The sequence below is a fragment of the Pogoniulus pusillus genome, chromosome 6, assembly GCF_015220805.1.
Source record: "Pogoniulus pusillus isolate bPogPus1 chromosome 6, bPogPus1.pri, whole genome shotgun sequence".
Taxonomy (NCBI): domain Eukaryota; kingdom Metazoa; phylum Chordata; class Aves; order Piciformes; family Lybiidae; genus Pogoniulus; species Pogoniulus pusillus.
In genome coordinates this window covers 4,591,738-4,604,409 of record NC_087269.1, presented here as the reverse complement: position 1 = coordinate 4,604,409, position 12,672 = coordinate 4,591,738, and the positions used below count along the sequence as shown (strand labels likewise).

At 43.2% G+C, this 12,672-nt stretch overlaps 1 protein-coding gene across 2 annotated transcripts in view; it reads right to left on the bottom strand.

The window, feature by feature from the left end:
- Positions 1 to 12,269, bottom strand: part of EIF3A (eukaryotic translation initiation factor 3 subunit A) — a 41,380-nt gene extending 29,111 nt beyond the window's left edge. For both annotated transcript variants that reach the window (XM_064144274.1, XM_064144275.1), the window contains exons 1-6: positions 12,126 to 12,269; positions 7,832 to 8,022; positions 7,515 to 7,651; positions 3,708 to 3,871; positions 1,892 to 2,091; positions 726 to 934 (exon numbers count right to left, since the gene is read on the bottom strand). In XM_064144274.1, the coding sequence (XP_064000344.1) occupies positions 726 to 934; positions 1,892 to 2,091; positions 3,708 to 3,871; positions 7,515 to 7,651; positions 7,832 to 8,022; positions 12,126 to 12,174 (950 nt within the window). In that variant the 5' untranslated portion in view covers positions 12,175 to 12,269. The remainder of the gene's footprint in view (positions 1 to 725; positions 935 to 1,891; positions 2,092 to 3,707; positions 3,872 to 7,514; positions 7,652 to 7,831; positions 8,023 to 12,125) is intronic.
- Between the last annotated feature and the right edge of the window lie 403 nt (positions 12,270 to 12,672).

Below are 12,672 nucleotides of genomic sequence, written 5' to 3'. Positions count from 1 at the left end.
ACACCAAGCAATTCAAGTCACCTCTGTAAGTACCAAAATCCCAGAAAAGAATGAGAAGAGCAGAAAGCAGCAGCTTTTCACTTATTTTAGCTGCCATCCATGCCCTTTCCATGGCACTTATTTTTTTAAATGGTAACTGTGCAAGCCAGTTCTGATGGAACAATACAAATGATATTAAATACTTGAACTTTGACCTTAATACCCAGATGAAGAGTAATTTAAGAATTTCCAGAGTATTTAATTCCCACCAAATTCTGATTCTGCAAAGGCCTATAGATGAATTTCAGAGGTTAATGCAGTCAGTGGTTCTGCATGCCTCAAAAGCCTTACCAGCATCATACTTAGTACTAAAACATTACAGGCCATTTGACATCTATATATCAAGGAAAAGTTTAGAATATTATGGCATCCTGTGAAGTAAAAATTACCACTCAGAAGAGAAAAAGGAAGTGAAACACAGATACTTACTAACTTGCTTAGCTTCCCAGTCAGTAACAGAGAAGGAAGCTAAACTAAGGTGATCCTGATGTTTACATTATTCATGCTGCAGCTCTGTAAAACATCTCTCTTGCTCTGTTTCTTTTGAGGCAATTAGTACTGGCCACTTTAAGCAGAGTTGCTCATAGCCAGGCATCTGCTTCTTTTGGGGTACAATTTAGTTTAATTTTGAACCTATGGTTTTAAAAATGGAATTTTAAGATCACATTAAGTTATCTTTTCCCCACCTCTGCATCTCCTCTTGTGTGAGATTCTTTCGCATTTCTCTTGATAAGTGATAAAGTCGGTGAAGAGTTGAGGCATGGAAAAGAGCATTTCCTGATTTCCAGAAGACAGTTGAAACTTTGTGATAGTAATTTGCCATCAGTTGTGGTTTGGGTGGTTTCTTAGACAGCGCAAATAGCCCATGAATATCCTCCACTGCTTTGAAAGCTTCCTAAAAGAACAAATATGCTGCTCTTAGCAACTTGTTACGACACCCAAGAATAGACACACACGGCTGTAAGACAAATATATTTACTACCACTGAGGGCTGTGATCTTCAGCTATATGAAATTAAATACTTCTTTCCTAATATATTATTTGGACGTACTGTAAATCCATTAACCTTCTGCTTACAATTTGGTAGTTAACAATTAGTTAATGTTAATTGTCTCCAAATGGGTTTCTTTCAGATGCTCAAGCTACAAACCAAGGAGGAGGGGGAAAAAACCAAACCAGAGTAACAAAAAATTCTCTTATTTCACTATTATAACAATTTTAGTATTGACTGAATTTACCATTTTTTCACAAAAATCATTATTGTGATTAAAAAAATGAGGTTAGTTTCCCATAAAATAGCTGTAATATTGGTAATGTCTTACAGGTCATTACTTACATAAAAAGTAAACAACACAACAGAGAACATTTTACCAAAATCACAAAAATTAGTCTTGACTTTTTCAGGACTCCAATATTAGAAAGACTTTAAAGCATAGCTTTGAAAATTTAGTCTTCAGTGGCTAGATACTAACATAATTAAGCCAGTAATGCTGAGGTCTCAGGCTAACAGCAGGCATTAACCTTTATCAACCACTTCCCAGCGGTCTAGCTCCTGAAAATGCAAGATGGTAGAGCTGAAGGTGTCATTGACTTATCACTTTTCACAACTCAGTGACTCCAGCTACTTTAACATTTACTACCACCAGCAAAAGCTTGGTTTGAAATGCTCTGCAGGAACACCAGACTGAGTATTTAACATGCATGTAGTACCACATTCTAGATACTGGAACTTCATTCTTAAACTATTATCCTGTCTTTACCTTGGAGTATACAGCATGAAACAGGATCTGCGTGGAACAGATTCAGAAACGGCTGAAGACTACAGCATGATTACAGGAGCCCTGCTGCATACCTGCCACAGCTCCATGCTGATAGCACTGTCAAGTTGCACAAGCCTGGTCTCCAAGTGCATTGACTGGCTGTCAGGATTGTTGAGGTTGATTGCTGTGCTTTGGTTATGGTGACGCTGGATCTGCCCCAAATGCATCCGTAGGTTGTCACAGAGCTTACGGAACTCAGCTTTGCGGGTGTACTGCAGGCAGAACTTAAAGGCTGCAAAAATGAACACCACAAAGTCAGGAATGCTCACTTAATGGTTCTTCTACTAAATGCAATTCCAATATGTAAATCAGCACAGTTGAAGAGTCTTCATTCACACTGCAAAGACATTATCAAATGAGATGCAATTTAACTGTCACTCCTAATGAGTAAGTGACAGCGTAAACCACTTCCATCTTGACCTCAAAAAATTAAGATGCTTCTAACCATTACATTTAAGGAGCAAAGGGAATACTTTGAGTCTCCAAATATGTTCTAATTTGAGCAGTGATTGCAGCTTTTATTTTGAACCACATGCAAACTGAATGATGTAAATGGCAAGAATTCACATTTTGGCTTTGTAAAACATGGGAAAAATCCTGGAATCAGCGAAATACAGAGAAGTTAAACAAAGCTTTCAAACGGAAATTACACAGAAAAAAGTCTTAGATCCTGTATTTCCTCTCAAAAAACCTGTTTTGCCTTCCCCCTGTCAGTGAAAAGTGAAAAAGTACCTCCAGAAGTACCTAGAAACTAAAGGAAGACTTGAACCTGTATCTTGAAGACTTAAATACACTAAATACCTCAAACTCATCTGACAGTCACCTTTCCTGATGTGCTTACACAATCTGGATCCAGAGTTAACAGTGTAACATTTTCTTTCCTCAAAAACACAGGGCCCAAACTTCTACATACAAAGGAAAATATGTTTCTGCTCATCTCTTGCCTTTAAAAGAACACTAATTTGCAAGCATTCAATCATTAAAAGTCTATTTTTGCAGACTAACACTAGAAAGAACCAGACTGGACTTTCTCCTATTACTTCCTGCATAATATTTCTATAAGTTATGCCTGTGTCAGAATTGACATCATAACTTTACAAGACCCTTTTGTGTACACCAGTTTCTGAAGTTAGCTGGCACAGAACACATTAATGGAAGACACATTTACCATTTATAAATATGTAAAGGGTGAGTGCCAGGAGGTTGAAGCTAGGCTCTGCTGGGTGATGCCCAATGACAGGACAAGGGGCACTGGGTAGAAGCTGAGGCATAGGAAGTTTCATGCAAAAATGAGGAGGAATTTTTTCCCTGTGAGTGTGACAGAGCTCTGGAACAGGCTGCCCAAGGGGGCTGTGGAGTCTCTGGAGAGAGAATATCTCTGGAGATATTCAAAACCTGCCTGGACACTTTCTTGTGTAATCTGCTTTAGGTGATCTTGCTCTGGCAGGAGAGTTCAACTGGATGTGCTTTCAGGATCTCTTCCAGCCCCTGACATTCTGTGACTCTAAATAAAGTAAAAAAAGGACTAATTTAAATTCCTAAATTAGAAAAAAATAAAGGCATAGCACCAGGAATTCTCATATTCTCAGCATGTCCCAAAAAACATAATTTTCTCCTTTCAGGTTCTGCTACAAGAGAAGATCTGTGGCCAGAAAGCTCAGTAACATTAAGGAACCTCTGTGATTTTAAGAACAGTATTTTTGTGTACATACATCTGCTTAAGAAATTAACATATATTTAACTGAAGCAATATCCAAATAGAACCAACCTTTGTTTTTCTAGTTTTATGAGATGTAATGCAGAATTCCCAGATTTCATTGTCCTGTCATTTCCATCTTTATGGCTTACCTTGCTGTGCAATGTCATGGTACAGGCGTTCGACTCGAGAATTATTTCTCAGAAGATCCAAACACTGTCTATAGGATTCCCACAGAAACTTAACCCAGGGAGTCAAAAGCAGCCGGTCAGTACGATCCTGAGTGTCTTCTCCACTCACAGCACTCAAAAGAACACTGCAGTTGGGGCAGGGAGGCAAGGAGGAAAATAAAAAGAAAGTGTTTCATTCGCTGTGATTCTCACCAATTTTTCTTATCAAGTGCTAAATGAAAGTGGCCGTTTTTTGTTGACATATGGGACAAGCATTGGGTGCTGTATGATCTGCAGACATAGGAAAAGTGGAATATTTAAAGCATTACAAACTTTTCAAATTCTGACATGAAAAAGATGCTTAAAGTTGTCAGAAGTGAGATGTGGTAATCTGGCATTCAGTGGCTACAACTGCATTCCCTCCTTCGCAGAAATATAAGACTGGAAAAGACTCTTGAGGCAGACTCATAGAAACATCCAGCTTGGCAAAGCCCCTCAGCATCACCAAGTCCAACCTAGAACCCTACTCTACAACATTCACCTTAAGCTATAGTCCTAAGCAACACACCCAAACCACCCTTAAACATATCCAGGGTTAGTGACTCCACCACCTCCTTGGGCAGCCCATTCCAGTCCCTGACTACTCTCTCCATGAAAAAAATTTTCCTAATGTCCAATCTACACCTCTCCAGTCTCAGCTCAAGACCATTCCCCCTTGTTCTGTCTCCAATTACCTGGGAGAAGCGCAGCAGCCTCTCCACAATGTCCCTTCAGATAGCTGTAGACAGCAGTGAGGTCTCCCCTTAGCCTTCTCTTTTTCAAACTAACCATCTCCAGCTCCCACAGTTGCTCTTCATAAGAGTTATTCTCTAGGCCCTTCACCAGCTTCATTGCCCTCCTCTGGACCTGCTGCAGCACCTCCACAGCTCTCTTGTATGGTGGTGCCCAAAACTGAACACAATACTTGAGGTGTGGCCTCACCAAAGCCAAGTACAAATTCAGTATCATGGCTCGCATGATAAACACTACCCAGCAGGACAAACTTACAAAGAATCCTCTAAGCCTTTGTCTCTAAAATCCTGCTTCTAATATAAACTCTTAACTCTTGTAACTCTCTTCCCACTACAGTGTTTCCAGGTCTAACTTAGTTCCTTGAAGACTACATTCTACATACAATATTAAACATTTCACCAGTGCCTTCTCCAAGAGATCAAGCAGCAAAAAAAAAGGCATGAGAAGCCTAGAAAAGAGGACCTAAAAAACACTAAAGAAACTCTGGTTGTTCAGAAGAAATAGTATGACTGAAAAGACACATTTTCTAGTTCTGTTATATAAAAGAGAACAAGGCAAAGTGTGGTCAGCCACTCCTCAGTGCCCAACAGCAGGATTCACCTGTAATGAAGACTACTTCAGGCACTGGAAATAACAAAAATGGCACTGCCATCCTGGAACAACTAAACTACTGAAGACAGGTCTGTAACTTTGTCATTTTCTGCAGCTAGTGAGTTCCTAACTTCTGCCAGAGAGCTTTGCTGTTAACATCCATATCCATGGCCTTCTACTCCACGTGCGAGTATTGCTTGACTATTGTTAACTATTTCTCACAGTCGCCAACACAAGACAAAATGTTCTCTACTTTGGCAACTTCTTCCAATTTTCTATCATCAGAAGGTGTAGCTTTGCCATTTTTGGCTTCTGTTCCACGGTTTTAGTTGAAAGAAGTCCCAGCAATTTTAGCCTTGCTTCCTATCTCCTTTTGTCATTCCATGTCATCAGTTTCTCGTTGTGAAATGCCTTAGACCCCTTCCAACTCAACTGCAAACACCCTTTCTGGTGTGGTATCCACAGGTCTACTGTGCCTCAGGTGAGATGCTGCACATTTCTTGTACCTGAAAAACTAAATTACCAAATAGAATTCTAACATAATCACATGTCACCTAGCCTTCAGCAAGCCTGTGCTAAATTTTATCTGATTAACTTCATACACTACTTCCATCCTTCAAAACTTGTACTGAAGACCTGAATGCTATTACGAACAAGGTAACAACACAGCAGCAACTGTTCAGATCACCACTCACTCCCACAGATGGAGCAGCAAAGCTTTAGTATCCAAAATATCTCCCAGCATTTTTAAACCACTAGAACAAAAATGGTGATGACACCTAACATGAAGAGAAAGTTGACTTTTCCTTTTACCTCCATGCTCTAAAAAACTATCTCTTATTTCAGTATCTATGTTCTTACAAATATGACTAGAAAAGCATTGCTTTAATCTTCAGACCACACCCAGGATGGCTCATCTCAACCCACCTCCACAGAATTTCATCACCATTTTTCTTAGAATGCTCTACCTATAACTCAAAAGGTGCTTTGTTGTTTCTTTTGATATCCTCTGCAAGTTTTAATATGGTTTGACCTCTGGAAATTTTAATTTATTCCCTTATACTTTTAAATTTTTTTTTATGGGCAGCTGGAATGCTTTAAAATATCTCTTTAATGCTTACCAGGTCACTTTTCTTCCACAGATGTTGCCACATATAGGGCTACATTACAGGATTTAATATGAGTACTCTCCAAATCAATAGATATATATGAAGAACATAAAACCACAATCAGAGCTAACCTTGCTTTATCTGAAGAGATTAGGAAGGTCTTCAAGGAAATATTCTGACAACAGAATAGTGACTTCTCGGAGTTGAAGAGGAGTTTAATCCTAACCTGGCACTACTTGTCAGTGAAAGCAGATTATATTTACTGATCCTCTTCTCCATTCCTTCTCATTATCCACCCAATTAATTATAGCACACCGAGTTTACTTTTCATGTCTGTTCTTATCAGCTACCCAGGCAAGTACAACACAACATTTCCTTCTGTTTGTACATGCACAATATGGGCAGAAAGACTGGAGGTTATCACACACAGCCATTACATTGGTCTACATAGGAATTAAATTGTACACCCAACTGATAACAAGCAGCTTTCAATAATCAACTCTCCAATATTACTACAGACACAGGTATGAGTAGATCCTAGAAAGTGGTGGCTTGACTGGAGCCCCCGTTACAAGAAGGATGTGGACGTGCTAGAGCATGCTCAGAGAAGGGCCATGGGGATGGTCAGAGGGCTGGAGCACCTCTCCTGTGAGGACAGACTGAAAGAGTTGAGGCTGTTCAGTCTGGACAAGAGAAGGCTCCAAGGGGACCTCACTGTGGCCTTTCAATATCTGAAGGGGGCCTACAAAAAATTTGGGGAGGGACTTTTTAGGATCAGGTAGTGACAGGACTAGGGGGCGTGGAGCGAAGCTGGAGATGGGTAGGTTCAGGCTGGATGTGAGGAGGAAGTTGCTCAGCATGAGAGTGGTGAGAGCCTGGAGTGAGTTGCCCAGGAAGGCAGTTGAAGTCTCATCCCTGGAGGTGCATAAGGCCAGGCTGGATGAGGCTTTGGACAGCCTGATCCAGGGTAGGGTGTCTCTGCCCATGGCAGGACGCTTGGAACTAGATGATCCTTGTGGTCCCTTCCAACCTTAACTGATTCTGTGACTCCCAGAACTGCTCTAATTGTATCTCCATTTCCTATTCTTTACAACTTCCTTCTTTACTTATCTTTACTCAAGACTTAGGACTTAGTTCAATGAAAAATTCTTGTTTTTCCTTCCCACCATTAAAACCTCTCAAACACCTTTAGCATTCCATTTCTAATCCACCATCTCTGTATCTCGGTTCTCTGAACTGCTAACATCCTTCATGGCTATAAGGATACTTTACTACATTTTCATGAGAGGTGACCTACCTTTCTGGAGTTTGAATGTTATCCAAGTCTTCAATGTCCAGCACCATCTGCTGGGATTCTTCTTTAGCTGCTTCTGTTTTTTCTTCAGCTAATTTTAGATAGGCTCGAACAACATCCTCCAAAGATTTGATGTTCACCTACACCAAAGGCAGAAAATGGGAAGATGTTTCCACCCACAACAGGCAGCCAACATTTAAAATGTACAAACATCTAAAGGGCAGATTAATTCTAACTCAAGACCAATTGGTTACTTTTAGACCATACCAGCTGACACCACGTTTGCTAAAAATAGATACCACCAAATGGAAAAGCCATACCTGCTGGCAAATATTCTTGTATTGGTACAATCCTTCTTTTGCCAGGTGACTCTTGCGGAGATCCACACAGAGTTCCAGGTACTTCAGCATAATAGGCTCGTGGATTTTCTGCCATGTTCGGTGTTTCTTACTTTTCATAACATCATAGAGAACATCAAGGGCTGGCTGCTTCTTGCCGACCTCAAGGAATTCTGAAAGTAAAATCCAATTAGCAAAAGGCTTGAAAAACAGAAGGTGTCTGGTTCATGCTTTTAGAATTTAACCAGAGCTCACTGCTGGCCATATCAAAATGCTGGCAAATGCAAATGCAGTGGTAATCTTTCAAGGACATAGCCAGCCAACAAACACAGTCCTCTCCATTAACATTGACATTTCAGGACAGCAGAGATGTCTCTCCACCCACCACTGCATGACTGGGCTCTTCACACATATTAAAACACATACATCCCATTTTAAAGCTAGCTCATCAAGAAGGCAAATGAAAACACACAGGCCTTGTAATACAGCACCTACCAACGGCATTCAACAAGACAAACCCTTCAGTGAATATGACTTAGAAAAAAAAATCCTGCCCCAAGCAAAGAAAAATTTCAGTCAGGAAAGTTGTTTGGATGGTTTTTGAAGTCAAGTGATGTACAGAACAGTTATACTAAAAGCTGCCAGTCCAACTGAAGGGTCAGATACTTTCTGCATCAGCCTTGCTGCTGAAACCAAGGTCCCATTTATTCACTCCCTAAGCAGCTGATGTTCCTAACAGGATCTCTCAGCATCACAGCAACTCCCATCTATGATGCACCACACATTCTGCTCAGTATAAAACACAGGAACCTCCACAAGCAGGCAGCACAACCATTATCAGCATACACACAGGCCCTACAACAGACCTACTTCTAACTGCAGAAAGGCAAGCAAAAAGAATGCTGGGAACGAGAAGCAAACAGGTTTAAAAGATAAAGTCAAGTAGAGCTACAAGGAAATGTGTTTTTCTCAAAGGCTGAGGGGTGGAGCAGAAATTCCCCATGAAGTACTTTGGAAACCACCTCATTCCTAAAGAAGTGATGGCAGAAAGGACTTAAGTAGATGCTTGCTCAAAGTGTTCATACATTAGAGAGAGTTTCTAAGCTTTGGAGTATTAGAATCAAAATTAAACATGGCTAAAAAATGTATTTTGGAAGCAGGAGTGTGGTTTTAGTTTAAAGACCACAAGACCATGTATCCAGGGCTTAGTTTATGTAAATAATGAGCTTGCATAAGATGAGCAAATTCCTTTCTAGAAAACACAGTTACATTTAAAGATAATGAAGGTTACAGCATGACAATATTCAGCAGTGTTTTTTTACTCACCAAGGGAATTTTACTAAAGCTATCCTCCACCCCACAATTTACACTGCTACTCTATCTCAGTGTGGGTTTTGAGACAGCTACTGCCCAGCTTGACATTTTTGGTATGTGAAATTCAATTTGAAAGGCAAGTTTAATCCTGAATCAAGGCCAGTGGTCGATAACCAACTGGACAAAGCACAAAATTCATTCATATGGTTTTGAAACTTTTAATTAAGTCTGGTCAAGCAAGTTCTAAGAAGCAGGTCAAATAATGAAGGCTGATTTCCCAGACAAAGCATATACAAAGTGACCCTGAATAGTCAAATGCAGCACACATGTCTTGCAGTAGCAATTGTTAAATTATGGAAACAAAATGTAAAGTTGTGGCCTTTGAAAAGCTGCCAGAATTACATTTTTTAAAACCATTTCTTCTGTCATACCCCTTAAGACTCTAAAAGGTATCCAAAATGACAACTAAAGGTCTGCATGGAAAAGAACTAGCTGATACATATTATAAAGTGATATACTGCTAACCCAAACCACAAATTAAGCTGTGTTTTCCAGCTGAGAAACTGTACAAAGATGTCATGAGTTACCCAGTTATGTAACAGAGGGCAACTTCAGCACCTGCGACAATAAAACATTCCTGAAAGTTGCATTACATCCTCAAGTGCAAAATAATGGCAGATCTTAAAAATAGCTAAAGGGTTGGATTTGACCTACATTTATCAATTATAAGGGAAAGCAAGCTTTCCAACAGATTTGTAGATATAGCCTAGCTCTTATTTCCATACATCTCCAATGTATGTAAAGGTCACTGAGAACCTGAAGCATAAAATGTCCCTACATGACCACTTAAGCTTTAGCCAATAAAATGTGAACACTGCAATTCTGAAAGCCACTCAACATTACAGGATCACAGGATGTCAGGGGTTGTAAGTGCCCCAAAGAGGCCATCGAGTTCCACCTCCCTGCCACAGCAGGACCATACAATCTAGCTCAGCTCACACAGGAACACATCCAGACAGGCCTTGAAAGGTTCCAGAGAAGGAGACATCACAACCTCTCTGGGCAGCCTGTGCCAGTGCTCTGGGATCCTTACAGTCAAGAAGTTCCCCATTGTGTTGAGCTGGAACCTCCTGTGTTGCAGCTTATATCCATTGCTCCTTGTCCTATCACAGAGAGCAAGTGAGCAGAGTCTGTCCTCGCTCTCCTGACCCCCAGCCCTCAGATATTTATATTTATTAAATCCCCTCTCAGTCTTCTCTTCTCCAGACTAAGCAGCCCCAGGTCCCTCAGCCTCTCCTCATCAGGCAGTGCTCCAGTCCCCTAATCATCCTCATAGTCCTCCATTTGTTCCTCTCAATCAGATCTCTGTCCCTCTTAAACTTCTTACGTGTCCAAAACTCAAACAATCAGTTTAGCATTGAACTGCTTCCTGCAACATGTAACTGTCTTAGGTACAACTTTTCACCCTTTATGGTACTTGGCCATGGTGAGACTGAAACCCTGCAGCTTGCAAGACGCTTGTAATGTCCACCTAGATTGAGAATTACTAGCATTTGTCTACAGAACATTCCCTTCCTTTCCTATCCTTCCATTATCTCCTCTCCTTCAGCTCATCAGAATTTAGTAGACTTGCAGCATTGCAAGATATGAATTTAAAACTGCTTCCTCAATATCAAGAAACAGTCAAATATCAGATCCAAACAGTTTAAGATCAATATGCCAGCAATGTAATCAATGTAATTCACTCACCACTGAAGTGCAACTTGTTCTACCTACAAATTCTGAAGACAAAGTAAACAGCACTATGTTATATGTATCTTTTAAAAGACTGCTAAAAATGCAATTTCATCTTCAGTAGTTGATGGAAGTTGAATTTATCTTTCCACTTTTAGTCTTTGGGGGAGTTATTTTTACCATCACTTTTAGATTAGAAATCCTGAGGACGTACAACACTTTAACATCTTCTAGTTAAAACACCACAGACTGGAATTATGCACTGCCTCCAGAATGGCCTCTTCAGCTGCCACTTCAAGACCTGCATATCACGTGTGATTTTTGGATGTCATTTATGTGTCATCCTGCGGTCAGCTCTGCAACAATGAAGGGTCTAAATGGTCGTGGTAAGTGCTTAGAAAAAGATGCTATCAAAAAATAAGTGCCAAAAGAATACGGCTGATAAATATAAGCAGTCCAACTTCGTTTGTGGCCATCAGTAAAAGACAGCTACAGCACAGCCCTCTTTGGTTTCTATTCCATACTATTTATGCATCAGACTGTGCAACGTCTAAGGCATATAATCATTCACCTTGTCAACAGTCACATGAAGGATGGGACTACTGAATATGAAGCCCAGGTGGAAAAACTGCATCCGAGATCCCACCGGCGTTGAAATCATCGCGGAGTGGGATGACAGGCCAGATTGCCCTCGGACTCCTCTCCCCAAGCCGCCGGTCGGCGGACAGCCCATTCCCGGCGGCTGCACGACGCCGACTTTACCGTGGCTCCCGCGGTCGCAGGGCCGCAAACTGAGAAGCCGCGGGACCCGGGCCATGCTGTCCTCAGCACAACAGGCCCTCACATCCACGACCCCCCTTTCACCCAGAGCCTGCCCAACGCCTCCGCCCCTCGGGCGGCTGGGGGCCCCGACAGGGAGAGGGAGGCGGAGCCGGGATGGGCCCGCTCCCCGCGGCCGCCCGGGCCTCGCCTCCGCCATGCGGCGCGGCCAGCGCCGGTAGGCCTCGGCCATTTCCTCGCGGCAAGGCAGCGCTGCGCCGCTCCCGGGCAGCCTCTCCTCAGCTCCAGGGAAACGCCGGTCACGGCCCCGCACCGAGGGGCTGGCGATGGAGCTCTGGAGGCCGGCACAACTGATCCGACCAGGGACAGAGGAGCGGCGCACGCTGCCCGCCGCAGCGGGAGCAGGGGGAGGCGAACCGGCGGCAAGGGGAAGGTGGCCCGCACTGACCGTTCGCCCTTTTGAGGGCATTCTCGGGCCGCTGGAAGTACACCGGCATGGTGGCGGCGGCCTCTCCTCACGGGGCGGGGGGCGGCGGCGGCGGCGGCTCGCTCCGTGCTCCAGCCAGGCAGCCTGCGAGGCCGGAAAGAGAGCGCGGCCGTCACCCGCGCGCGCTGACGCCGGCGGAAGCGGAAGCCCCTCCCGGCGCGGGCGCGGGGCGGTGTCGGAGCCGTCCCGGCGGTGTCAGGCGAGCCCAGCCGGGAGGGCGCCGGCCGAGCGCTGCCGCTGGGCAGTTCCCGGCAGTGAGCCCTCCGCCGAGAGCCACGCTTCAGGCTGACGGCGAGGCTGGTTTCCGCTGTCGGTGTCCCAAGTGACACCCCGCGCTGTGCCCTCCGGCCTAGCGGAGACTCCAGGGCGAACAGATGCCACAGAGGCAGGGACCGCGGCCACCGCGGGCTGCCCGGGGGTGGCTTCACAGGGCAGCGGCTCTCCAGATGGACGAGCCACCTTGTGGAGCTTCACGAAGCTGTTTGGCCAACTTAGGGTTGAGCCTTTC